Raw genomic sequence first — 27,983 nt, forward strand, 5'->3', positions numbered from 1 at the left:
CCAGCAGCACTTTACAAATACACTGCTCCAATATCAGCAGAATATTTGACATAACTATCTACATAAGAGCCGATGAAACGGGGCTGCTGTGACTGATCCTAGGTCAGATCCCAAATGACCCCCACATTTACGACATCTATTTACAGAAAACATTTGGTAACAGCAGTGGGGATTATTGAAAGTACAGATGCTGGCGGCCTCCTCCAGTCCTGTGAATATAGGGCACGTCATGTAAATGATGAATACTCAGAGGCTGCTGCTCCACTTCCTGGAGCGAGGAAGGGCACAGAGTATGCAAATGTTTTACACCAAACATGAGTAGCTAAGGGAAAAATAAACAACAAATCTGTATGTCTGTTTTTATATATTTTTTTTATCCTTGAATTAAAAAAAGATTCATGGGGTTTGAATTGCTGACAAAGGTCTACAGAGTCCACACAATGAACAAGAGAGTAGTAATGACAGCGTGTGTGTGTGTGTGTGTGTGTGTGTGTGTGTGCAAAATAGGTGGATGTCTGATGATTTTAAGAAAGACAGACAGGCCTCAGAGCCGGCAGCATTAGGTTTGATAATCTACACAGCGCAGGACAAGCCATTTAAGAGGAACAAGGGGTTTGTTGTTGGCACTAGAGTGGAAATCTGAGAAGTGTCGCGCGATAAGCGCGAGCCTGCTGTTTGCAAAGAGGCACCAGCTCGACAGAAGCCACTCAGGGCTTCACCGTTTGTGTTCAGCGGAACAAGCTCATAGTTATTTATATACGAGTCTGGAGGTAAATACAATATTTTTGCAGCTGAAGATGGAAATGCATTTGACAGACCGACAATTTAAATGCTTACGGGGCTAATATTTAATTTCAGAATCCTTGCGTCACAGCAACCAGTTTCAACCCATCTCTGAAGAGCCATGAATCAACCCTGTCAAGCACGAGATGCTAATCTTGGAGAGGGCATCACCGAAACAACCAGTGAAAAAATGTCACATCCCAAACACGTACCTTCTTTAGGCCTATGGGATTAAATACCATTCAAAATAAAAGTGTATCCCATCAATCACCAACATCTGTAATTATCATGAAATTATTTGTAATAGTGGTTTAAGAGGAGGCTATATTTGGAAGCTCCACTTGGATGTGAAATCAGACCTTTTCAGATTTGTTTTATTTTTGTACAGAGAACCAATGCGGGTGTTTGTCTCTATATGTCTCGAGATGAGGGTCAGGGCCGTCCTGTTCCTGTAAGGAACGGCCTCTGATGTATGCCCAGGACCATCACAAGTCAGGGCTCGACAGAAGAGTACAGACATGTCCGTAACAGCTGGACAGAGAGAATTTCTCAGAAAAAAAAATATTGTGTGGAAGACTTTTTTGGGGGATGTGGACAGACTGTATCCTGAAAATAAGCCTTGCATGCTCTCCCTGTGCCTGCGTGGGTGTCCATGTGTCCATGTATACAATCTGAATCTTGCCTTTTGTCCAATGGGACTGGCTCCAGCGTTCTGAAAAGATACGCATCTTAACGAATATCTACAGAAGAATCCAAGCATTGATGACAGTACCTGCACAGGTAAACATTAGTAATTGTTTTAACTTTGATTTACCTTGGGCACCATCCACATGACTACGTTTCCATTTTTAAACACATATCTTTTGCTACGTTTACACTGAGCGTCCACACTCCTTCAGAGTACCGCAAACTCAGGGGTTTACGATCGACTACCAGTGATTAATTCAGCATGGAAACTTATTTCCGGCGTTGCTGACTTTGTTGTCTACAATAGCAGCTGTTGTGCAGTTAAATTCTACTCTTTTTTTTAAAAATTCTATTGCTGCCGACATGCCGAGGAAGCGCGCTATTATTAGAGTGATTAGCGACTATAGCGAGCGTGCTGAAGTCACTGTTTCGAGGAAGGCAGCCTTTGATGTATGCCCGAGACCATCACAAGGCAGGGCTCGACACACCACCAACGCTACGAGTGTGAAGACAGGCAACAACGAAACACACATCAAACACACAAAGTAAATTTGGTGTAAGTGAGGGAGTCTGAGAGAGAAAGAGAGAGATAGGTTGTTTACAAGCGACACCCGCAGAGAATGTTTTTGTGATAAAAACCAGGTTTCAAATGAATATTCTGATTGTCAACTACAAATTCCACTATTTCAGCATTCAAACAATGTCAAAACTTTCAACTCCCCAATTGCAGCGGCGAGCACAACAGCATCATCTTCAGTTTCGCCTTTTCTAGTTTTCAAGTGTTTTCTGTCGGGTTGCTAGTTTAAAACAGCTATAAATGGAAGATCCGCCACGCTGTGCAGAAACCAAACTCACATGCAGGCATAACAACACGGCCATGGAGACCTGCGTTTCCTGCTTACACCATCATCTCTTTCCTACTGCACACTGACTTCTCTCTGAGGACACACTGGATAAACACACCCTGAAAATGACCCTTGGATATGTTTGACTGCGAGCAGATTTTCTCCACAACCAAATAAAAGCTTGTGTCATCTTTTGGAAAAAAAATAAGCTTTTTAGTTTTAGACAAACCTATATATTAGTCATTAATACTCACTATGTTGTTAAAATAGCACCAAGTAGCATGTGCCCTGCGCACCAATCACCCTGTATAAAAACACACACACGCACGTTGTTTGCATGTCAGTCAGCGCCTCACGGCAGGGATAAACATGTTTGTTTGCCTCTGCTTCATCTTAGCGGCATGGCGCCGCTGGAAGCTTCGGCTATAGCTTGTTTGCGCTATGCAGTCGTGTTTGTTACGGCACGCCAGCAGCTCTGACCAAATAAAGTGTGCTACTGCTTCTTATCCACGCAGTCCGCTGACATCAAATAAATATTTGGAATGTATTTATCTTTTGTCAAGTCAATGGAATAACAGGCCGTATCTGCAGAACTGGCAGTTACTGTCCATGAATTTTAAAGTATAGCCTTCAGTCAGGTCTGCATGGTAATACATCCCCTGATGATTTCCTAAAATCTACATATTGAAGCCTGGGTCATCATATTAACAACTTAAAATTAAGGCTCAACTCTAGCATGGAGCCGAGAAAAAATATGCATCTGTTTACAGTTAGTGCATGTTTATGATGCGCAGTGTTGACTAGTTTCAACCCACATCGCCTCACAGAACTTATATACTGAATATGATAAAGATCAGTCGACCACACACTCTCTGATTTACTCCTGATATCAGGTAAACCAAGGCCATATAACCAGCAAAGTATTGTGCCCTGTGCAAACACAATACAGAAAATAAAGAATACAGAGTACATTATTTATCAATACTACCACAGTATAGAGACAAGGTAATTCACTTTTTAAAAAGCTTGTTTCTGTTTCACTTGCTTCAACAAGACAATTCAATTTTCTACTGTGAATTGTTTTCACTGGGCTCCCAGCCGAATGCATTGAATCGAGTTCTGCGCTGGACAGAAAGAATTGAGCATTTAGTCACTTCGCCCAAAGTGACACACGGGAGCTGTCGCTTTTGAAGGCTTTGTCAAAGTGACACTGTCTAAATCTAACGCACAGCAGTAGAATATTCACTGTATATACTTTAATTTCACTGTATATAGTTTATATACGCTGTATATACTTTGCATTTTGGCAATTTATTTAATTTTCTTAAATGTAATATGTTCCGCTCTGCTATTTTTTGTATGTATAGTATTTTCTGTACTTAATACTTGTATGCTGCTACAAACACATTTCTCCCTGTGGATGAATAAAGTATATAAATATCTATCTAGACACCAATTCAGCTTAAACAATGGAAAGAAAGTTTTTTCATTCCCCCCCGCTTTTTAGAAAGACTAATATTACATGTAATACAGGGTAACAGAAGCAAATGCAGAAAATGCTCATCTTTTACCACATATTGCATGTTGCACAACTGTTTTGGTCAGCAAAGCCTCGAGCTGTATTTTCATATCGCCTGGTGAGGAGTGAAAGAGACACAGCTCAAAAACCTCTGTTCAGTCAAAACGTAATCATGCAAGCAGTAATTCCTTTGTTGCCGCGTTGAAATATGGTACACCTGTACTATGTGATTGACATTTAATGTTAAAGTGGGTTAGAGGAGACAGACATCTCAAATGCGGAGGAGGAGGATCACATAATTACAAAAGCTCACAATATTGAAAGTTTTCAGATCTAAATCACTCTAATAGCCATTTAAAAAAAGTAAAAAACATAAACTTAAAGGGGCGGGAAGCCAAAATGAGGAGAAAAAGACTTCTGAGAGACGAGTCAATTAAACAAACATACCAAACAGTCTGCCTCTTTGCTTTTAAAGAGTTTTCTCTGTCACTTCAATACATGAGAGTGCTGGTAAGATGTACGTCCTATACTTTGACAGGTTACAATTTTGATTCTTAAAGCTCAATGCTCACTTGTTTTACAGCTGTAGTCAGTGGAAGTCACAGCAATAATAGATTCTGCTAAATGCTTAAACTGTGAACAGCTGCTGGAGCCGGAAATCTCTGTTAATGTGCAGACTGTGGAGCGCTGCCGAGTGGAGGAACCAGGGTGAGGACAGACAACACAGCTGGCTGTTCCCCACTGATTAGCCTGACCCCTAAATGCACACTAAATGCATTGTGGGAAATAAACAAGCTCCAAGATTACCTGGCCAGAGAAACTTGAATTGGCCATACATCACATTAACGGGCAATTTAGGAGTTATGGTGTTTAAACCAGCTAATGGGGACATCAATCATTGTGCAGGCCAGACCAGGGCAGCCGAGCCAAACCTTTAGTCACTTTCAACGGGTGTTTTCCCCTCCCACACATAATCACAAAAACTGAATATTTAACGATCTTTTTTTTCCTTCTCATAATTACACAAATGTTTTGCAAAGACATGTTGGTTCATTTAACATAACTTCTCTCATCCCAAAAGGTAAAACTAGACAGACTGAGCACTTGCCTGCCTATCAATCATCAACCGTCCCTCTCATTTAGACAAAGGAGGTATTTAACAGGTAAACATCTTCAGGCTCCTTCTCTCTCCTCCTCCCAGCGACTTGTTATCTCAGAGAGCGGGTCAGACCCGAGTCTGGCTGATTGGAAGCTGAAAAATAGGACTCGTATCAGCAGCAGGTCTAATTAAATCATCTGCAGCAAATCACGGACGTAGGGAATTACAGGAGATTACAGCCCGGTCCGGCCCTGCCCAAACCCAGAGAACAATGGCTGTAATCTGTCTTAATTCCCCAGCTAATCAAGCAACGCGGGGCTCATAGTCTCATTGCTGCATCGGCTGAGTACAGCAGTTCACATCCACCCGAATATCAAAGTGGCATAGAGAAACCTATAAAGCAGAGAAAACCTTAATAATGCGACCACTCATTAATTTTTAACATGACTCAAATCTGAAATTGGCCCAAAAGCCATCTTCCCCAGACTGTGGTTTCAAATTCACCACTTTTTAAATGCTATTCTACATCAAAGAGAGAGAAAGTAACATCTTTCTTTGGCTGGTCTATGTCATTTATTGAATCTTTATAGCGGTGTCACCGGCGTGCAGACGGCTCTCCCTGCTGATCTGCCTCACTGTAGGGAGGCCCGAGCTCTGCATTAAGCCTCACTTTAAGATGCAAAACTTTAAGGACAGCACTTCCCCTTTCATCCACTAAGATGACCAGTAAATCTCTCCATCATGGATCCTTCCTCTCCGGTCTGCCAGACCAGTGGCTCAGCCCCCCTGTGACCAACAGGTTTAACTGGCAGACATATGTTCTACCAATGATGTCATACAACAGGTACAATGCATTGATTCATAATGAATCAAAGATAGAGTGAGGTGTGAGAGCTTTTGTATTCCAACAAAAAACAAAATGACACAAAAATATATGTGCGCACACACACACACACACAAACACACACACACACACACACACACACACACACACACAACGCTTCTTAAGACCTCCTTAGCTATGTATAGGCAGCTGCGGAGTTCCTTGTTACTCTGTGATCATTTCTCAGAGCATCATTCGTAAATATGCGTTTGAGAAACACCTGTTAAGCTTTTACGATCATCTCAGCCTTAAATTACTTTGAAAAGGGGAGCTGTATTCACGAGCTGTAAAACATTGTCCCAAACTGCTTGCTGGAAAACTGTAAAACCGACTCCTCTGTGCAGAAAGCCTACATAAATGTTGCTAATGCACAACAGATGTATCAACATCTGACTCACTTAGCTAGAGCCAAAGTAAGCATCTAAACCAGTGGTTCTCAACTAGTGGGTCGCGGACTCGTTTTAATGGGTCGCGGGCCTTTGCTTAGGGAAAAAAAAAAAAAAAAAAAAAAAAGATTTTTTTTTTTTTTTAAATACTGTGATTTTATTTTGTATTTGGGTCGCGGCTTGTCATTAAGGGTGATGGTGGGTCCCGGAGCCAGACCAGTTGAGAACCACTGATCTAAACAAGGCAAGATGCCACGAGTGATGGACGCGGCTCAACTTTCACCAATCTATGCAGCCGTTTATCTGCTGATCTCACAGCAGCATGGGCTGAAGTAAACATGCAGCTCTGTCCTGCCTCAAGCAGCATCAGTGGAATCAGTAGTAAGTGCAGTACAAGCTACTGCCTCTCTCTGGATGAGGATAATATGCCAGCACTCCTCTAATGGAACATGTCTGTTCCCGTCTTTCCCCATGGCTCCATTTCCGCATGAACGCAGCCTCTCTGCCACACCACCCTGACTGACCGCCAAGCTGGACACACTCATTTGTTTGGTTGGGTGGGGGTTGGGTGAATTAGCAGGGTGGCGGAACTGGGAAATAGCTTCCTCAAAAGAATTGGTGACCAAACCAGATCATTGGCTTTCAAAGAAGCACATATCTTCAAAACAAGAAGATTACTGAGGGAGAAGACAGCACACAGGAGAGGGAGAGAGAGAGAGAGAGAGAGAGTGGGGGTGAACAAAAAAAAGAGAAAGCGAGAAGCAAGATGGAGCTGCTAGAGGAAAGGAGAGCAGTCTGACTCGAGCCACAGGGGAGATGGCAGCCGTGGGTGCCCTTGAAATTGCCTGACTCATTACTGCTGCAGTACGGCCATGCGTGGTGATGGCAGGCTCAGGGAGAGCTCTCGGCAGTTGGAGAGTGAAAGACAGCCATGTTTTTGAACCAGCAGAGGAACACTTCAAAAGGACGCTTTGAAAACACCACCTCGCGATACAGCGAGGCCCGGCAAGAAAAATACAATACGTTTTCATGATTAACCCCCTCTGTTTGTTGTCCTTTGAGGAAGGAAGAAGTAGGTGGAAGAATGGTGTTAATCGAGGACAGCACACAGGTGCATCTGGACACTTTGAGTGACAGGTCTGTGTGGGCGGCTCAACACCACAAATTATTTAATTCTTCAGCTGCGTGGGCTTCAGTCGAACTGAGACCAGCATTACTGCACAGCTGCCCGCTGCTATACCATCTATACTCTGTGGAATAAAGTTAAGTCCCCAAATATGCATGGATAACCAGGGGTTGCGGTCTGATTTCCCTTCTTGTCTGGTTTTATATCACCGTCAAGTAGAGCGGAAACACTTCCCGAGGGCAAGTAGACCGCCGGATGGGTCCGTCTAGCGCTGCTATACTATGGTTGAACACCAAGTATAAGTGCACAGCGTCAGCCAGCTTCAATCAAGCTCCAACCTCTATTTCAGATGGCGCCAGCGCTTCAAGTGTCGCATGACCGACGGGGGGGATGTAATCTCATCACCATTAATTATGTTGCCTAAAAGAAACGGCATTATCTCCCAGAACATAAAGCACATACTGTACAGGGTGAAAGATGTGGCTCTGTCGATAAGAAGTCTGGCTCTCTGGTTCTAACCACATATAATAAGTTCAAAGTAAGACTGACGGGCCCAAAAAAAACCTCACAACAAAATAACACAGGATTAAAATGATGAGACTGCTAGGTGTGTATTAAGAATCTGGAGAATGAGCGGGCCGATTGTGGCTCAGTTTATTATTATTTTAGTTCAAGTAGATTTCTTTTACTTTTAATTGAGATTTTGCATTTAGAGTGCTTCCTGCTCTTAAACATTATGTTGAAATGGTGTTTAATGCCGTCCAATATAACCGGTAGAATAGAACCGCAAATTGAAATGCATTAGTTCCACGTAAACGCTCCCTGACGTGCATGTCAAGCCACAGGCGAATCCTCCTTCAATCCACCTTCATGTCTGAATGTTGAGAAATATCAACCAAGCAAGCAACTACGTGTTGGGTGACTGTTTGCCAGATGTGCGTGTGTCAACCTGCGACGGACGGGCGCTGGACGCGTTTGCACGGAACAGATTCGGCCGCAGGGGCGTTTACGGGAGGATGAAAATCAGCAGGAGGTAAAGCTCTCAACTCGGCAACAAGACTCGGGGACGGAGGTCAGCGGAGTGACATGCCAGGCTAAGGAGATTACAGCCTGCCACAGACTAACCAAAGGCTGGCCTCGTCAGTGGACACCGGCCAGTCCAACACACTGTCGACAGCAGTGATGCCATGACATAACAGGAGTGTGTATATCCAAACCTTTTGGGAATCGAGTCCGTTTGAGTAAATCAAATCTAAAGGCTTTGATGCTGAAATGGGTCTTAACAGTGAATTAAAGCTCATGTGTAATTCAAGCCATGAATGATGAACATCGGGAGAAGACGTATTGACAGCGATGACATTTAGCACTAAAAGAAATCAAAACTATTTGTCCGACAGACTATGTTTTTATGTTTCAGTATTTCATCATGGTGGCCCATCCTCGGGCTTTGTTCATAGGTTTGCGTACAGTGGATGTTGAAATGTAATTTTGTCATCCCAGTGGCTGTGATTGTGAAACACACTAATCACCAGTGGTCTGATATCTTAGGATAGATGGGTAGGAGAAGTGTGTGTCATCCTGCTCTTCTAATGGCCGGAGAGATAGGATGATGTAACTTAAGAGCAAACACTGCTGGGGAAATGGACAGCAAGAGTGAACAACTATTACTCAGACAGTGTATTTGTAGGTTTTCCCACTCTTAACAGAGTGTCTGTCAATTTAAAGCAGACCTCAGAAGCTCTCCTCCCCCTCTTAGTGAGCGAGTCGGAGCCACACGAATGATAAGTTATATCACGCTAACAGAGGCAGAGGAGTAAGCATCATAGAATTAGAGACAGCTTTCGACAATCCCAAATCCCATGCGCCAAAGTGTCAAACAAATTCATCACAAAAAAACAAGCTTTGGCTCTCGCCCTACCAAACCCCCACCCCACCCCGCCCCCCTCCTCATCTACAAACTTTCCCACCCAACAAAAACTCTAAGGTTTATTTGAAAAGAGGTCACCAAGCTGGCACGGCATGCACTCCTCTGGCCCAGACAGTCAAAACACTGGAGCTGATTGCGGCTGCATTTTAACACATCCTCCCATGTTGTTTTGGCACTTTAGTTAAGCATTGTCGAGCCTCGTGCTAAAAGGGAAGTTTGTGCCTGCGGGCGCAGCTCTCACACATTTATTTCCATCTGACACACAGCTCCTGTTTGCTCTTGGACGGAAAAAATAAATGATAAGTAAACTTGAGAGTTCACAACTATCATAGAGGGATAATAACCTAACTCCTTATTCAGAGAACAAAGGTCACAGTTATAAAGACACTTTCCTGATGAAGTTTACTTTGTAATCTCAAACGAACTTGACAGAAAACAATTGCAACACCATCTGCTGCCTTGTTCTGATGTTTGTGTTTGTCTGGTAAAATGATGAGACGTTACATAACAAACCACTCCACTTGTAGATCTACAAAGGAGAGTGTGCCAAGTTCGTCGTGGGACAGGGTTGTTTCCGACGGGGCCTCTGTGTGCTCATACTCTCTTTCAGTATTGTAGATCTGGGAAGCCTCCAAAGCTCCTGCCAGAATACAAAATGCCAGAACACTGCCTTGAAAAGAGCTCCAAGCAGAGGGACAAGCTGGTGTCCAAGAAAAGAGAAACATCTTGTGCTGGGCCTAATTACTTCTGCTCCAAGATTACACGGTTTTGACCTTTCTCAGGCTTCCAGTGCGGAGCGCGATTGGAAATTGGGGAGGACGGCGTTGATGTTCACAGTGCTGTTAACTGTGTTCAAAGCAGAACGCAGGAGGGTACCACTGTAGCTCTATGCTGCCACGAACAGTCTCACCATGTTCACATGTACTCTACTAATTTAACTGTAGGTATCATTTATGTTTGAAATCTCTCCTCACAACTATCTCATTTGAGTTAATTTGTTGTATTCCAATTAAAACATCAAAACAATATTTTAAAGCAATTGATATTAAGGCTCGTAATTACATTGAATTGACATTTTTTGACATTTTTATTATGCCTGAACAGATTCAGACTTTACTCATTTTTCAATTTGTTTAGTTGCAGTTGTCAGAACAGCAAAGTAATGAAATAAGACAGCAAAATCACAGAAATCAGATCAGATAGCTCAAGAAGATAGAAAAATAAGTGTAAATATTTAGAAACCTTATGCGATAAGATACAAATACACAAAAGCAGTACATACAACGTCTACAGAGGAATTAAGGGTGCGTGGGATGGGTTATATATATTCATAGTGTAAAAATATACCGATAATGTTGCTGTCAGATAAGTGAATCCAGAGGAATAAGCAGTTGAGATCACCAAGAAGCAAGAAAAGTATCTGTCCTGCAACTCAAATTGCAGTCAATGTGAAAGTTGCAGTAACACATGAATAGCTGCTTATTCCCGTTCACTATTCTCATGCCGTTCAACAGGACATCTGTGTGGCTCTGGCAAAGAAAGATGAGGTCCCAATTATTCATCCAGTTTAAAAAACTCTGATTGGCTTTATTGTTTTTCCAAGGCTTTCAATTAGGCCGACACCAGAAACTCTCAAAAATATTTTGGTCATTCAGTGTGATTAAAGAAATGATAGAAATATCCTTCAATTTTGTCCCACTACTCTGCATCAAATTGAGTTCATGATTCATCTGCAGTCTCCACGTGAACCTGCTCATGAATTCAGAGCAGTGAGAGCAAATTGAGCTTGCCAGTGTCAAAGATACACTTTCAGGAGGGTGCAAGAGGTGAGAGTAATGAATAGTCAATCTCATTGATACAGTCTCTGCAGCAAGGGAGGACTTTTAAAGTAACACTAAAAGTTACAGTGTCTGTGGCAGTTTTTTAAAATGTAGACCTACGGCAGAAATTATAGTATAGCAATAAACTCAATGTTATGAATCTTCAAAACTGTGAAACTAAAGCAGAGATTATGTTAGTGAGGCATCCAATGTAGCTCAAGTGTTGCTGCAACTGGAGAGTGTAATCCCTTCAAAGCTGCATAGCTGAGTGTTAACAATCAACACTTTGGTCTGTTTCTTATCATAAAGTTCCCCTTGCTGTCTGCCAAGAAGACTGGAAACCAAATGTTTGATTTTTACCATACACAGATCCGATCTTAGTATATTGGTAACAGCAGACTTAAGGAATGAGAGAGACATTAAATGAGACTGGAATGTGTTGCTTTGCATATTGGAGCAAGGAAGGAACAGGATTAGGAGCTTTGTTTCACAGTTATTGGATTTTGGCTCTGTGGGAATGGAATTATCCAAACACAGAGAGGAAAACAAACACTGAGCTGTTCCTGTTAATGTGGAAAATATGACTCAGTGTCAACGCATATGACACATTAACATACGCTTCATAAGGGAGCTCACATCTACAAAGTCACTGTCATGAAACATTATTGATCTGAACTTCATGGGGTCAGTTTTTCACTTCAACAAACACTTTACATCGGCCTGTGCACTTAAAATCCCTTCACGGAGACACAATACTTCTAATGTACGCATCAAAAACACTCAGAACTATATGACACTGATACACAAATAAAAAGGCAGGTTTTAAATAATTCCCTATATAAAAAAGAAAAGACTTTATTTCAGAGAGGGAATGAAACACACCTGAACTCACAGATGAGCCAGGTAATGTGGGTATCCACAAGAAAAGATGTAATTAGATGCGTTTCACTTCTTAGCACCTATTTGACCCAAAGTACTCCTGGGCAAAGCACAAAATCCCCAAACCTCTACAGTGGAGCTGCTTGTGACAGTAGAGGATTGAGGATGAACTGTCTGGGCAGCTCCCACAGGGCAAATGAGTGCAACTGCCTGAATGTGGCGCAGAGTGCTGATGGGTTTTAAGAAAATGTCAGCCTCATCCTTGCTAATGAGCTGTCAGAGTGTGAGCACTAAAACTGACCTGTATCTCCTCGTAAGCCTCGTCGATAGTTGTTACTTGGTGCTGCTCGTGTAATGCTGGCTCGTCGCAGAAGAAACACACCAGACTTTTGTCGGTGAGGCAGAAGAGCTTGACCTTCTCGTGGTCCTTGCAAGGGTAGGAGCTCCTCTGCGCGTTGAGGATGGCGTCCAGCGGGAAGGCCGAGTAGCGCTCCACAATGTTGGACAACTTGAGACTCGGCGAGAGGAGAGGATCGGTGAAGGTCCTCCGGCACTCAGGACAGTCCCGCACTCCGTGAAGCTCCTGTCTGCTCCAGTGCTCGGTGATGCACTTTCTGCAGAAGTAGTGCTCGCAGCCAAAGCTGACGGGATCCTGGTAGATGCTGAGGCAGATGGAACAGAGGAGCTCGTCCTTCAAGCAGCAAGCCATTTGCAAAGACGGAGACTGAGCGGCATCTACAGGGGCAATGCTCTGGGGCTGAGTGTACTTGGTTTAATCTTCAGGCGAGTGGTCTACTGCCATGTGGGAGTTGACAAGCTCTTCAGGAATCTTCACCTTTATTCTCTGTTGAAATATGGCAAACAACAAAAAAAGGGACCATTAATCTTTAATAATGCACCAAGTGCAGGGGCATTTATAACAAACAAATGATTAACAGGGGCATATCCTCTCAGTCAAACATTAACAAAACACTCTTCGATGCAAGCCGGTTAAACATATAATGTTTTTCTTTATGATTTCAGTGGGCTGTCATAGCTGGCTGTCACTTAAGCAAAAATGCCAACCAATTCACAGGTTGCAGTTTATCCATTTTTAAGATTTTCTAGTTCTCCCAGTATTATTATTATTGTATTTTTAACATCTTTTGAACAGTTTTGGACCGTTGGATGAACAAAACAACTAAACTGAAGAAGAGCTCTAAGAAAATTAGATTTTTCAACTTTCAGACATCTTTCAGACCAAACGATTTATGACTTGAGAACACAATCAGCAGATTAATGGATAATCAAAAGAGTTGTAGCCCTGTTTGGAAGCGATTTTAGCTCCTTCCTTACCTAGGGAAACACCTGAATGTGATACTTGATACTTGTATTAAAATACTTCACCACCTTGCTACATCCCTTTACCCTCTCATTTTTTACATTTACACAGCAAACTGTCGGCACCAACCAACAATGAAACAGGTAAACACCTGCAGCGGTGCTGTCTTCCTCCCACCCCGTTGTTAAGAAGCTTCCTTTTAAATTCCCATTATGACGAGATATTCAACAGCCTGGACTGAGCTTCCTTTTTTTTTTATTTTCTTACCATCTACAACAAATTGTCGAGGCAACACTTGTGTTGTGACTTAGCATACAGGTCATTTGAATTGGCTTGCTCTACACACTGCTCGCAAGCTGTAATTGTAAACATACCCCGACCAGGACCACGACACTACAGCGGGAGGATGAGAGGGGACAGACACACAAAATCGGGCAAAACTAATTTAATAAGCTACATATCAAAAATGAAAGAAACATCTGAGAGGTGAAGATATTTAAATTTGTCAATGTATAAAAAGAAAGTAATAGGAATGGTTAAAAAAAAAAAACCTCAACTCACCGACCTCTTCTCAGTGACATCCGCGGCTTCTATGCGAGTGTCTTTCAGGAAGGAGAGCAGCACACAGCGGCAACAGACGCAACCAACTGGGTTGATCGATGGGGGGGTTATCACATATAATATTTACAAGATTGCAGCTGTCCATCAATAAATACGTTATAAAAGGGAATAGTACAACATTTTAATTCATTTTACAGAATATGAGTGATTTGCTTAGTGAATACAAGGTGTAATAAATGACCATATAAAGTGGAAGTCCTTCTAACAATGGAGTGGCTCAGACTTCCTCGCCTCCAGCTTAGCGTCGTTGCTTTGATACCTTGATTACAACAAATGCACACGATAAATAGTACGAACTGTAACAGGAGTTTGTCAAAAAAACTGTTTGACTTTTATACAAATAAAATAAGTGTAGGAGTTGCTTTAAAAATGGACTGTCACTGTTCACTGAAACGCGTTTATGAGCAGGCTTCCACAGGCTGCAGTGTCCGCCTTCAACCAGCAGGTGTCAGGCAAAAACCCAGTACAGGTGGAGGCTTCATGAGAGTTTGGAGAGAATCAGTTTAGTATGTGTTGTAAAATCTTTAATGTTGGCCCAGCTTTTTGGCTTTATCCGTCTCTTGTGAGTCCCCCCTCTTTATGGAAAGTCATTGACAGTAACTAAACTCATCAGTGTTGGAACAGGTACACATTTGTATTTTACATGAGTATTTCTATTTCATAGTCCACTTTATACTATGATGCCACTAAATTTAAAATTGCAATATTCTACTTTGTCATTACTCAACTACAATTATGTAAAGATGTAGATAATTTGCCTATTATTATGTTGTGTACAACATAACAAATAACTATAACCCATTTTTATCATAAAGTTAGCCACAAGTATACTACAAGCCGTTATTAGTTCCATAATGACCAGCTACAACATACAAATATTGCTTACACTGATGCATCAGTCTAGTAGTCTTCTAATACAATCCTAATGCCATTCAGCTGTCTAATGATACTTGTGAAAAGTACATTTAACTTACTTGGTTTATTAAATGATTCACACTTACTCATTCACTTTTATAAACAATCCAAATACTGTACATTTTATAACCACTCTAGGATACAGTGTAATGTGGAGTACGTTGGGGGACAGGCTAAGGTTGTATTCTCTTGTGAAGACATGTAAGTTACCATATGATGACTGTGGACTGGTTCATAATTTAAATCCCTTTCAATTCGCTACTACTTTATTTGCACTACATCACTGAAGGAAAGACAATATTTACATATTTATTTACTTTATATACATATATAAACACACAGTGAAAGTTGATGGCTATAATATATAAACAGAATTAAGGTTTAAGCTTGTTTGGCTGTCCTCATGCTATTAAGTGCATCTTGTTGCACGTCCAATTGTTTTATCATGACATATCATTTATCATGACAAAAAGAAATTAACAAACGGAATGGTATCAGTCACACAGGTGACTCTTTATGCGCTGCAGCTTTCACTCTCCTGCACTGACATCAGTGATTGTTTGCCATCTTCTTGATGCGGGATGCTAAAGGACTCCTCTTCCTCTCCAAAGGGGAGTTTAGAGTCAACTTGCATCAAGTCTGTGGGTGTGACAGATGGTGTCCCACAAGACCTGTTTTCAATGTGGAAAGTGATGTTGACGTTGACGTGTGGGCTGCTGGTCACGGGACTGATGACTTGTGGGCTGGTGGGTTGAGAGGAGGACTGTGTAGGCGTGCTGGGCTGCGGGGTAACAGTCTCTGTATTGGAAATTAAAGTCATGGGCCCCGACAGGACAGAGAGTGGATGGTGAAGAACTCGGGTGGGTTGCAAAGGGCCGATGGACTCTTGGCTGCTGGAACCACCTGTTCCGGTCAAAATTTCAGTGTTGCTACTGGACTGACTGTGGTCGCTGCAGGCTTCCCCTCTCTGCAGCAGGCATTGCTGTTCTGGTAAGGGCGCTGCAATATAATTCAACTGGGTTTCTCCGGAATAATCGTGAATGATCTGCAGTTGAAGGACACAAAAGGGTCGATTCCCAGTATTCTTTATGCATACAACTATATTTAAAAGTTTGTCAAGAAAAAAAAAACCTGCAGAAGACTCACTTTTTCACCACTCTCACAGTTACCATTTGCGTCTACTTTAGGATTAAATCTGGCTGTGCCTGTGATTTAGAAAAAAAAGCATTGTGAACATTTGGTAAGATAGTGAACATTTTAAACAAAGATGTTGACAAACAGTCATTATCATTCTGTATTTCAAGTTGATAAAACAACAAAAAAAACATAAATAATGAACTATTTATAATAACTTGTTCTACAGGATGCAAGTTACCTTTCTTCCGGCCTGCTTTACAAATGAACAGCAGAATTATAACGATGAAAAAGAGGAATAATCCAATGACACCGGCAATGACTGCAACTAATAAAGAGGTAAAGAGGGGCACAACACGGAGGCAGAAAGAGAGGGATGACACATTGATTAGACCTCAAAGTTTTCTCACAATGACTTGCTTTTAAACACAGAATCGGTTACCTTACCTAGTGTCCTGTCAGGTACTGTGTTTGGTGGCGGGGGTTTTGTCGAAGAGTTAAACACTGCCTCTAAAAAAGACGGGCTAATAGACAATGTGGTGTCTGTCGGTTTACGTGGAGCCATGGGGTCTGAGGTTACTGAGACGGTACTCATCACTGTGCTTGTAGTTGTGAACACAAGCTCAGTGTGAGGCCCCTGTGTGGAGGTTTGAGGCCACAGAGCGGATATAAAAGCCTCAGGTTCACATATGGTGTCCGAGGTAGCGTTGCCAATTCTGACAACAACCCTCTTGTGACAGCTGGGGAGAAACAAAGCGAGTGATCAAAGACCTGAGCTTCAAACAGTTGCGTGCAGATGTGACTTTATATGCTTTACTCACTTAGTGTGGGGCAGACAGGGGTCTGTAGAGGAGACCGTGTCAGAGAACGTCCCACTCGCGCACTGTTCACACTTCACATCTGTCTTGCCTGTCCCTGAGAACAACATCCAAACATGTCGCCATGTACTGACATTTCACTATCAGATATCTCATTTCATTTCAACTTAATGATGCATACTGTATGACACAAGTTTGACAGTGTTTGTTGTTGGCATAGACCCAAGAGACAGATGTAAACAACAAATAGTATGATGAATATGATATAGTTATTACAATATAAAAAACACTAGTGGATTAATAGTCAATGAAATGCATCTTGTTGACACAGTCAACAAGACCTCTTCTAAATACAAACATATGCTTGACACAGGCAATGTTGCAATAAATATAATTGAATATCAAAGAGATCTTATAAAGTGTTCATGTCAAAATTAAAATATATACATTTTATGGTAAACACAAAAACATTGGCTATTAAAAAATAGCAGTTGCTGTACCTGGCACCGACACTCCAGAACCGAGTCTGCATTGCTTGTACTTTCTACATTCTGTGCAGAACGGGTCATCAAATCCCATGATGCAATACATCCCAGGTTGGCACATGCACGTTGACCTTGCAGTAGAGGAGCAGCTCTGAGCATCCTGCAGACCTTTGGCTGGTTGTATGTAAAAAATAATGTTTTTTCTTACAGGAACAATTATGAGTTAAAAAAATAAAGCGGAACAATACATATTTTTAAAATTGCAATCTTAACAGCTACTGACTCGGTTTGCATCTGTTACAGGAGAAGCAGTTTGGAGCGTAGTTCCAGTTATCCATGTACTGGCCCGATGAACATTGTCCACACACAGTTTCCGTAGATTCAGAGCATTCTTGTGTCAGCCGCTGTCCTGTTAGAACATATACATGAATTTTAGTTACTTTAAAAGCCTTTTATAACAGCACACAAATATAGGAACTCCAACATGTCCACCAATAGATGACAAACGTAAAGATTAAAAGGTACAGTTCAGAATATTCTTCATCGTCATAGTGCTGTTATGTTGGTTTGATCACATCATCACATATTCCCATTACACGCAGCGGGGGGATGAGGTCAGCGGGCACATGAAATCAAAGGACTGCGTGAGCACATCAGCAGATTTTATGGCCCAAATCTTGACAACATTGCAATGCTGCGAAGCCGAAACACTTGTTGTGCATCATAACCTACAATAGTATCTTTCTTCTTTCTAAGGTTACAAGTTATATTACAATATAACAAAAACAACCCTGTTCATGATTGGCACTATACAGTTGATCTTGGAGGCTATAAGGTTAATGTTAGCAGCTTTGTTCTCTATTGGATTTAAGTTTTACACTCCAGAAAGCGCAACAACGTTACCCAAGGTAGTGTTACATTTGCCAAATACATTATTTAGTCCTCATCCTAAAGGCCTTTTTCCGAGTAAAACATTGTGTTTGCGAATACGAACAAACAAAATTAGGTAAGATCAAAATGATTATAATAAACAGATATATTTCAAACATCTAACAAATAATAAGTGAACATGGCAAACCACTCATAAAGATAGCATTAGCTTAATCAGCTAGTTGTCTAGCTAGTTGAATGATATTTTAGACAATAAAATCAACAATCGCTTGATTTGAATTTTAAGGTGCTTTTCTGAAATCCTAGGACATAACAACAGTAACTAGGAGGGATGGGATGGGGAGGGATGATGTAAGCTACACTGCATGGGACAATTGACATTTCAACAATGTTTTAATGACAGTATTTGTCTTTTTTTTATAATTTATGAAATGCAATTTCTCATCAATTATCAGGTTACATATACTGATAATGTGTGGAAATATATTGGCCCAACCAATTATCAGTCGAGCCCTACTTTAAACAAATCATTTCCCTCAAGTGCTCAAGTGACTAATGTACTCATGCTTCATGTAGTCGCTGAAGATGAAACAAGGAAAGTGATGAATGTCGTAAGCCACTGTAGGTGTTACACTTTCACACCTTCATGCACAAGCTTTGACTGTTTCACGCCCTGTGTCCCCAAATAACGTTTACACTGCACCAACACAGCTTTGTCTTTCAGTATAACATGGACCTGAACTTTGGCATGAGTCCGGTATCAGTCATTTTAGAAATGTTACAAATTGCAGTCCTTACTACATGACATCACTTACCAGGGGGGCATTTCTTGCAGCACAGGTTTGAACCGTCCAACAGGTACTCTGTTGTTGAGTTGAGACAGTTTCCATCTGAGTTTGCCTGATAGGGCTGAGAGCAGACCTATGGGAAAGAGACAAAACATAAGAGCAACTCATCTAATGAACATTTAAGTCTTTTCTTGTATTGTTCTGACACAAAGCTGCATAAAGGCTGCTGGGGGGCTTTGAACATGCAGGTGAAACGTAATTTTGAAATAACCTACGTGGGAAATATTTGCAGCCCACTTTCGTATCAGCCTGACATTTTTCCTGGTAGTAATTTACATATCAGCAAATAAGTCATTGGACGACAACAGTTTTAGAGGCAGACCACACACACACACCTGCGCCCACCTTTCCCCTATTGGTTATGCTGCCGGCCTGAGCCACAGGCATGGTTAAACAGGCAGCCATTGTTCTGAATTTATAGAGGTTGCATTTCACCTCTACAGTAGCTCTTCCTGTTTGTGGAGCCCTGATAAATATTCAAACTTAGGGCACTGCACACATGCATCATTGCAGGTAGAACCTCTCCCTCACACATGATACCAGGATATCACGAATAGAACCACTGGAATTACAGCATTGGTATTCAGAAAAGGACACAACACAGTGCACACTTGCTGACACACCTGTCCTGCGCATAAGACATGAAAGTCTCTTACAGTGCCCTCCAATGACATGCAGAAGTTAGAATATGCTGACAGAAGCAATGTATTTCCCGTAAAACAGGAAATAGAGACGGCAAGCTGGAAGCCCTCGGCATAGAAGTGACTTATTCTGTGGTGTGACCACTGGTAGCACGGGATGTGATGACAAAGATAAACTTCTGTAAAGCTCTACGTTATTAATTACTGTCAAAGAACATTCTGTTGTTTTCCTCTTTCTCTTGGTTGCATGCCAAAACAAACACATTCTCTTCATGGAAATGCACGAGGATGCCGGACAACAGAAGAAAGGTTTGCTGCTGGTGTCTTAACAATGAGATATTTAGTCTGAAAAATGCTTCAGATGCCAAGCAAATGAAACCAAATATTCATACAGGTTCACCAGTCACAGCAGACACAGTTGGCATGGATACATAAAAGAAATGCATCAAAAGAAATGAGAAATTCTTTCTTTTATTCACTCTATGACAAAGTAAGTAGGACTAGAAACATCTTTAAAAGATAAAATGCATTTATTTACATTTAAGAATTATAGCATTAAAATCGTTTTACACATATTTAAATTGTTTTAAATACTATGCCTGTTTAACTTCACACTTCCTTGAATGAATCCAAGGAATTTGATTTGACAAGTCACTTTCTGCTAAAGAAGTATGCCGTATGCTGGTTGTCAGAAGAATGCGGACGCTGGCTGATATCCAATCTGTCCAGAGTCCGCGACAAACCCTGTTAATATGCACGACAGAGTTACAGACATACACAAAACCTACCTTGAGAGTTTGAGCATTCAGCAGAACCAGCAGTACAAGTATGTCCTTCATCGCCCCTTTAAAGCAAATTGTATACTGTCGAGGCTACAGCCAACAGCGTGTGCACTGATCATTTTAGAAAGGCGGGCCAGCAGTCTGAGCGAACAGTAACAATTTCCTTGAAGTAAGTCGAGAGTTTGAAGGAAGGAAATGAGCAGGCAGGCTCTAACTTACAGTCACTGATTATTGAATAAGCATGATGAGCTTTGACAGAGTTTGGATGAGAGTGAGCGATCAATGTACTCATACTTCCACATGACAGGTGTGATGTTATATAACAGTAGTGTCATAGAATAGTTTGATCACTATATATAGTGGTGTGATGTGTCTTGAACACCAGGGATTTTGAACATGACATCATGGAACAGAAGCCAAGTTCAAACTCCTCAGTCAAAGGTTAACCATTTTGTACTTAGAAACCACTTTGAACTTAGAACCCATTTTTTTTACTTAGAACCAACTTTGGATTTAGAACATTCTGGAATCCGGACAATCAGGAACCCACACATTCCAGAACCAGGACATTCCAGAACCCAGACAATTCAGAACCCTGGCATTCATATTTGATCATATTTATTATAGCAATGTTATATTTTTGTGCAATACTGTTATATCTTTTATATTTTGTGCCTTATTTTTTATTTATTTATTTTTTACCTTAAGTTTATTTAAATTCTGTGGACCGAGTAAAATAAGCTTTTCATTGTCTAGAATGACAGTTATCTGTGCATATGACAGTAAAAACATCTTGAATCTTGAATTCGGGAACGCGGAAATTCGGGAATTCTCACATTCTGGATCCGAGAACACGGACATTCAGGAACCCGGATATTCTGTAACGGAACCAGACATTCTGGAAGCCGGACATTAAATGTGACTTCTCGGAAAACAGTAAACTAATCTCCACAAGAGGATTTTTAAGAGAATTCCTTGTTTGCATGAATACCACTCTAACAGAACACACATCATGCAGTCAGTTGGTTGTAGTAGTCACATAATTAAAAGGAGATCACCTGTGTGTACTTTAGTCCAACGGTTAGCGATCTGCATCACTGCAAAACCTACAGTGTACACAGTAAACCTTTTAATCCAGTGCCAATGACCTGCTCCCTGTACTGGAATTGAAAAGACAAATCCCCTACATTATAAAGGAATAATACATTTCCATCATTAATAAAAATCTCTTGATTAGTATGAAGGCTGCCGGAAAATGAAACCGTGTGAAAATGAGTCAACTTTCGATGCTGCTCCGTGTGATTCATGTCATTTATGTGAATCAGTAGGAAACGAGCAGCACCGACAGGTTGAGAAAAATGAAGCCCTGACCAAAACAGAAAGTGGACTCACTTGGATTTTCGATTCATGTTCAGATGATGTGGAGTTCAACAAAGCCCAGCTTGGTGCGCATCATCAACTGTAATAGTAATGGTTTTAGTAATGGCACAAGTCTGTGCTGTTGGGTTTCTACACTGTGGCAGGATATTATAGCTAAAAGTTACAGAATAAAGTAATTTCCATTCCACATGCATGATAACATAACTCATCTTTCAACTGGAGGCCCAGGTTAAGATCTCTCTCGTGACTGCTTGCATTTGTCATTACGGAAGTTTCAAAGAGTAGAGGTTAAGTAAAAGGCACAAAGCTCAACTGTATTGGTGTCTATGACTACTGTTGATTGTCCCTTCGCCTCGCTCTGTTGATTCCTGTATGAGACGTTGACATTTCTCAATAAAGTTCCCCCTCCCACATTTTCAACATTGGTTCTAAAGTGCACCAAGAGCAGACCCGTTATCCATTATGATCTTGTTGTGTTTTGTCTGTTATATTACATTGCTTTTATTGTGCACTTCTGAGGCAATTTCTTGACATCATACCTTTAGTGTTTAACTAGGTTGGTTGGTTGTTACAGCATAAAACGTGACCAGCAGAAGTGAAACCGTTTTTTTATTTTTTTAGTTGGCCTACTTTCAGGTTTACTAATCTTGTATACTGTACGCTGCTGCTGAGTAATTTCGAAAAGCATAGCTTAATGGCTCAGATTTTTATATGATAAACTGAACATTCTTTTTTTTTTTTCTGCTGAAGTCACATCCTTTTATTCGGATTGCGGATTTTTCACATCAGTCTGATAACAGCTCTACTGAACTGAAAAAAGTAAACGCAGGCATGATGTTCTCGGTGAGTGATGTGTTATTGGTCCCGAGTAAGCAAGTTTCAAATCCTGTTCATGTATACTGTGTGAAATGAGAACCAAATGTGGTTTGAAGGTAGACACATGCATTGAATTGTAATCTAAAACAGTAGAGTAGGCTTTGAAAAATTACTAATATTTTTTTAGGATTTGAAGCAAGTAAAACTAAAACATGTAATGACTATTATGTGCAGACTTTGAGTAATTACCAGTGAAGTAAATCACCTGGTTTAAATACCACGTAACCCCCTATTGTATTGTCTGATCACTGCTATGTCCTTAGTGTTGGATTATAGTTTATTGCTTTATCACTAGGATGTTGTAGTTCCAAGGTAAAATCATCAACTAGTAGCTGACCAATGAAAATGAGCAGCGCAAAAACATGCATGCCACGAGAGTATTTGAAGATGTGATGATTATGATAACATGAGATTAAGGAGCAACATTTCCATTCACAACTGTTTGTGGTTAAAATCTAATTTAGTATCACAAAGCCTCATCTCACAGACAGCAAAGATGCAATCTGCCTGCCAGGACACAGAACACGGTTCTGAGCAAGTTGTTTGTGCTACAACAACAGAGTATTACAGCCTGTTTAACTATACAAGAAAAAATAATAACAATACAATTACAAAGTTGTCTATACTTTCTAACTTTTTCTAATATGTTCGCATAGAGGACATAAAGTGGAAATACTGACACGTCAACGCTGGGATTGTTTCAGTGTTTGACATTAAGTGTGGTTGCTTGTGGTTTCCTGTGAATTGCCCCATCTGTACAGTTTGTACATCAGTCTCAGTGTTTTTGGCCCCACAGTCAGGAAGAGTCAAAGGAAGTTAAAAACAGAAGTACATAAATCTGGGAGGCACAGCAAACAGCTGTAAAAGGCAAGAGAGGATTTAACATGACTTCCTCAATGTAGTGAAATTGACAAAAACAAAGTTGTTTCTAAAACTGTTTCCACGGTGGCGTAACTCTGAGCTCTTGCTTTATGTCCACGAGGTTGCTGACAGTCACATGTGAAGTCTAAACCGGCCCAAACCTTTTATTATTTGTTCAGATCAGGACAACATGAAATATGCTTCTCTCTCGTGTGCTCAATTATAGCCATTAAAATAATCTCATTAAGTATAAGTAAATAGACATAACACATACTAAAATGTGGCATTTTTTTCTATAACTCATTCAAATCTTGAAGAAAAACAAATATATATCATGTTTTTTGAGATTAGGCACAAATGTCAATGCATTCTCTTTTGAGATCACAGTTTATTTGTTTCATAAAATCAAAATTTGAACATACAAATTCAACAAAGATATTTCAGAAATTATCATAAAAATAAAACGGTCCAAAAAAAACAACACAATACAGAGACTAAAAACAGGAGCACAAAAAAGTAAATTATTTTGTACCGACAAATTACTAGTGTCAGCTCAAAACAGACTTGTGATTGCTTGTTAGTGCAAATGGTAAAACATGCTTCCGAGTTTTCCTTTGGAAGAGAAGTGTTGGAAGTTGTGACGAGCCAAACGGGACACATCTGAGATCTGGTGAGAGTATTTACCGGACAATATTGGTGCAGCGTCCTGAAAAATATTTAAACCACAATATTAGATTTGGGCCATGTATGTCATCAAAGGATTCAACATTGATCTTTTTTTTTTTTTTTTTTTACATAATAACAACTACATCACATTTAGATAAGCGAGTTCCAGGATCTATTGTGCATGCTGGTTCACCGTTATTGCTTACTGGGACACTAAATGGAACTGAGCTATCATTAACGTTTTAGTTATTACATCAAAATGTCTCTTGTGAAAAAGGTCAATCATATTTAAGTTTAAGATACAGTACGAGGCCTGCAGTGTGTCACCTCCAGTTCCTGGTTCTGTGAGCTCTTCATATTCAGACAGCTCCGCAGATCGAGGCTGCTGGCTCGTGGCAGCGTGCTCTGACCGGTGTTCGACCAGCCAGAGAGACAGTGCTGAACAGGGCCACAGAGATGCAGGAGTCAAAAATGACTCCACAACACAATTTTGAATGTAGATCTTAAAAGGTAAATGGCATCATAAATTGTTATGCAGTGGGATCCCTTACTCACCGATGGTAACCCAAAACTATCAGAAGGGTCGAAACTGCATCGTCGATGAGCTTTGTACGTGTAGGGTGGCAAAAGGGTGGAGCGAGGGATGCTGACCCTTATGAAGAAAACAAAAAGAAAACTCATGAGACAAAACTCCATGCAAATAGAGTCAAGAAACATGGTGACGTTAATATAACTTGACTAAAACTGATTGTTGTTTCTTAAAAACATGAAAATAAAAAATGTGAAAGGCCATGTATTCATTTGAAGTCTAACCAACCCATTTCTGCAGGAATACTCAAACATTTGCACGATATGGACCCTCAAAAGGCGCACACTTTTATCTCACATACCACTTTTGATGTTTTTAAAGTGCAAAAGCTGATACACAAGTTATCCTCAAAAAGGGAAACAGTGACTTCTAAGAATCCCTGCGGATAATGAGCCCATGTGTTTCAATGAAAACACAATAACACACACTATATATGACAGTGACATTCAGAGAGACACAAGTGAAGCCAGGAACATGACTCGTTTCAGATTATAATATGTAAATAACAAGTAAAAATAATCAAAGGTTGAGTGCTCTTCTGTTGCCAAGGGGTCATAAAAGGCACTTTAAGTGCACATGATCATAACCTGATGAGAGCCGGTTTAGCAGCAGTGTGAGGCTGGGAGGATTTGTGCTCTTCGCACACCGGGCAGCACTCCTGAGAGTGAAGTGGGACAGGGAACAGCCTGCTGTTAATCCTGTAAGAAAACGTACCTGAACAAAAAAATGAGCAGGCAGAGATGAGAATTGCATCAGCGATCATAAAAAGAAAAAAAGAGACCAGAATATTCAAATAAATAACCCTCTTACATTGATGAGTGTTCAGGTCAGCTTCTGAACCTTTCTTGTCAGCGACCAGTGGCAGGACTGAATGGTTCTCTTCAGAAAGTCTGTAAGCAAAGCAAATTAATAGTAATCTAATGAAGCCACCATCAATCACAGGAAAACCAGGAGCAATCAAAGGGAAAGCACTCACTTTGCTTGAGAGCTATGGACACACTCGTCTTTATTGAGCGATCGAAACGTGTGCAGGTCATTGAAGAACTCGTCAGAGCGCTGTATCAAGGAATCCTCAGCATCCAAGACTCCTGGGAGGGAACAAACATCACCTGTTAGGGCTTTGTAAGATGGTTGTGTGTCAAAGACAGAACTGGGCTGACAGAGAGTCCCATAAGGTGTACCTGCTATCCAGTCATATCCGAGTAATGGCTGCAAATGACGCCTGTCTGAGGCAGATATCTCCTCACATTCATCAGACTGAAATGTGACGCGACTCGGAACCCCCCTCTACAAACAAGTGGAGAAGAGCCTTATGGTTAACATGTTCTACTTGAATCAATTATAGAAAATCTGTTGTGAAAAGAAATAATTCATCCAACAGATAAATTTGAGTTCATATAAAACCAACACGCCGCAACATAAGAGCCTCACAAACCCGTAAGAAACATAGGTCTACAGCGCCAAAAAACCTTGAGTAAAAAGCCTTAGAATTGCTATTTAACCGCGCTCGACAAAAGGCTACTGTCGCTCATGTGAGTGAAAATATAGGATATAACAATGACAATATTGGACTCACCGTGCAATTTTTGGGCTTAAAATAAACTAAATCACGTTGAAAAAGTTGTCCTGAGACAGCTGATTGCCATTTTATTCCTATTTCTGCAGATTTAGAAACCATCCCAAAGACCAGTGTAGAGTTTCCAGCGCACATTGGGGTGAGTAAATGTTCAGCTTGGGATACGTTATTTCTTTAAGCCAACTGGTTTTGACAATGCTGCTTATTGCAAGAAATAACTTTGATTTTGGGGGAAAGATCAGGGTATTGCTTGATGACAAACTTAAAAATCTACAGCTAACTAACAAAAACAAACAGAGATGACGTTCCTCAGTTCTTTTTGCATACCTCTTCTCTGCTGTGATTTACTAGGCAGGACTTGGTTGTGGACGGGTCCAGAGCCTGTGGCCTGCTGTGGACAAGGGGAGGTCTGTTGCGGTCTTTGTAAAGGTCTGATGGTGCTGCACGTTCAGAAGTCCCTTGTCTGTATTTGGAGGTCGAAGACGGTGTTGAAATAGTGGCGCGGACGCCCGTTTGTCTATCACATGTATCTGATGGAGACACGTGGGAACAGAATTCTCCATCAATGACTGCAGGATTTTCTTTTTAATTGAACACACTCACGCGCGCGCACACACACACACACACACACACACACACACACACACACACACACACACACACACACACACACACACACAAAATGACAAAAATAGTACAAATGAGGATATTTTTAACGACTGGCACGGCCTGAAACACACGTGTTGTAAGCTAGCTAATATATACAAATATCTTCATGGTTTATTTACCCGCGAATCTCACGGTCCGTCTGGCCCGGGCGGCTCCTCGGCCTCCATGGGTCCGGGTCTGTGCGGGCTCACTCGGCTCCTCCGCGCCGTCCTCTCTCTCCCTCTTGCGGCTCTGCCTGCCGCCGTTGAGCCGCTCCAGTTTCTCTCCCCGCTGCTTCAGACGGTTCAACAACTCTTTGTTACGCTCACGTAAAATGTCCAGTTGGTCGGTGGAGGACATGTTTTTAAATAACACGTTTAAAAGCACGTTTATCTTGCTAACTTAGAGGGGAAACAAAACATCGGACGTTTCATGCACTTCTGTGATTTGAACCAGACTCCAACAGCAGCTTCATAACAACGAGTTGACAACAATGATGTGATTGGCTCAGAAGCACCTACCCAGCATGCCTTGCAACCGTCCGAGGTTAAAGGGATGTAAGCGGCAGGATCTGTTGTTGAACAACAGAGGGCGCTGTTTATTTAACTAGTGACACTGACTGGACACAGTTGATGGTCAGTACAGACGATGCAGATGAGTTATCAAAGAGTTACGGTATACCTCATTGTAAATCATACTCTATCCAAGCAGGTGGATTGAATTAAAGTATTAAGTATCGGGCCAAAGCCCGATATAGTGTATCTCTGTGACACAGTTTTGTCCAGAAATCATTCAAATTGGCAATGTGATATGAGTAGCCAATGCATTTGCGATTGAATGCCACACACGAAGACGAAGACCATATGTTGATTTGGGTTCCTTGATTGTATTTGTTGACAATAGCAAAACAATATAGGACATTGACACCCTTTTTATTCACTGTTTTTAAGTAAGGTCCTGCATTCAAGAAAAATTTT

General features: G+C 41.1%; 3 protein-coding genes across 4 annotated transcripts in view; all 3 read right to left on the reverse strand.

The window, feature by feature from the left end:
• trim62.1 (tripartite motif containing 62, tandem duplicate 1) overlaps positions 1 to 13,857 on the reverse strand; it is a 30,516-nt gene extending 16,659 nt beyond the window's left edge. The window contains exons 1-2 of one of the 2 annotated variants that reach the window (XM_068594737.1): positions 13,841 to 13,857; positions 12,256 to 12,798 (exon numbers count right to left, since the gene is read on the reverse strand). In XM_068594737.1, the coding sequence (XP_068450838.1) occupies positions 12,256 to 12,663 (408 nt within the window). In that variant the 5' untranslated portion in view covers positions 12,664 to 12,798; positions 13,841 to 13,857. Of the gene's footprint in view, positions 1 to 12,255; positions 12,799 to 13,836 lie in introns of both variants that reach the window. The other variant, XM_068594736.1, reaches the window with a different exon arrangement.
• Positions 13,858 to 14,951: 1,094 nt separating this feature from the next.
• On the reverse strand, positions 14,952 to 20,540 carry tnfrsf1b (tumor necrosis factor receptor superfamily, member 1B). The gene is made up of 9 exons (XM_068594734.1): positions 20,417 to 20,540; positions 18,955 to 19,060; positions 17,532 to 17,657; positions 17,264 to 17,422; positions 16,767 to 16,860; positions 16,393 to 16,685; positions 16,187 to 16,273; positions 15,958 to 16,016; positions 14,952 to 15,856 (listed from the first exon to the last, which is right to left on the reverse strand). The coding sequence occupies exons 1-9, from the start codon at positions 20,465 to 20,467 to the stop codon at positions 15,326 to 15,328; spliced, it is 1,506 nt and encodes a 501-aa protein (XP_068450835.1). The 5' UTR covers positions 20,468 to 20,540; the 3' UTR covers positions 14,952 to 15,325.
• Positions 20,541 to 23,895: 3,355 nt separating this feature from the next.
• miip (migration and invasion inhibitory protein) lies at positions 23,896 to 27,476 on the reverse strand. The gene is made up of 9 exons (XM_068594743.1): positions 27,147 to 27,476; positions 26,686 to 26,888; positions 25,964 to 26,069; positions 25,759 to 25,870; positions 25,593 to 25,672; positions 25,370 to 25,496; positions 24,749 to 24,845; positions 24,521 to 24,631; positions 23,896 to 24,233 (listed from the first exon to the last, which is right to left on the reverse strand). Exons 1-9 carry the CDS (start codon positions 27,364 to 27,366, stop codon positions 24,105 to 24,107), a joined length of 1,185 nt encoding a protein of 394 aa, XP_068450844.1. The 5' UTR covers positions 27,367 to 27,476; the 3' UTR covers positions 23,896 to 24,104.
• Between the last annotated feature and the right edge of the window lie 507 nt (positions 27,477 to 27,983).

This window comes from Clinocottus analis, unplaced genomic scaffold (assembly GCF_023055335.1).
Source record: "Clinocottus analis isolate CAN_PGR_092001 unplaced genomic scaffold, fCliAna1.0.p SCAF_3, whole genome shotgun sequence".
Classification (NCBI taxonomy): Eukaryota; Metazoa; Chordata; class Actinopteri; order Perciformes; family Cottidae; genus Clinocottus; species Clinocottus analis.

Excerpts from the sequence above, each read along its gene's own strand:
- tnfrsf1b (XM_068594734.1), bottom strand. The coding sequence starts at position 20,467 with ATGAAGGACATACTTGTACTGCTGGTTCTGCTGAATGCTCAAACTCTC. Across the intron at positions 19,061-20,416 it reads TGAATGCTCAAACTCTCAAG|GTCTGCTCTCAGCCCTATCA; the intron begins GTAGGTTTTGTG and ends TCTTTCCCATAG. Across the intron at positions 16,861-17,263 it reads TTCTGGAGTGTCGGTGCCAG|GGACAGGCAAGACAGATGTG; the intron begins GTACAGCAACTG and ends TGTTGTTCTCAG.
- miip (XM_068594743.1), bottom strand. The coding sequence starts at position 27,366 with ATGTCCTCCACCGACCAACTGGACATTTTACGTGAGCGTAACAAAGAG. Across the intron at positions 25,871-25,963 it reads CGGATATGACTGGATAGCAG|GAGTCTTGGATGCTGAGGAT; the intron begins GTACACCTTATG and ends GTTCCCTCCCAG. Across the intron at positions 24,846-25,369 it reads GCTAAACCGGCTCTCATCAG|GGTCAGCATCCCTCGCTCCA; the intron begins GTTATGATCATG and ends TTTCTTCATAAG.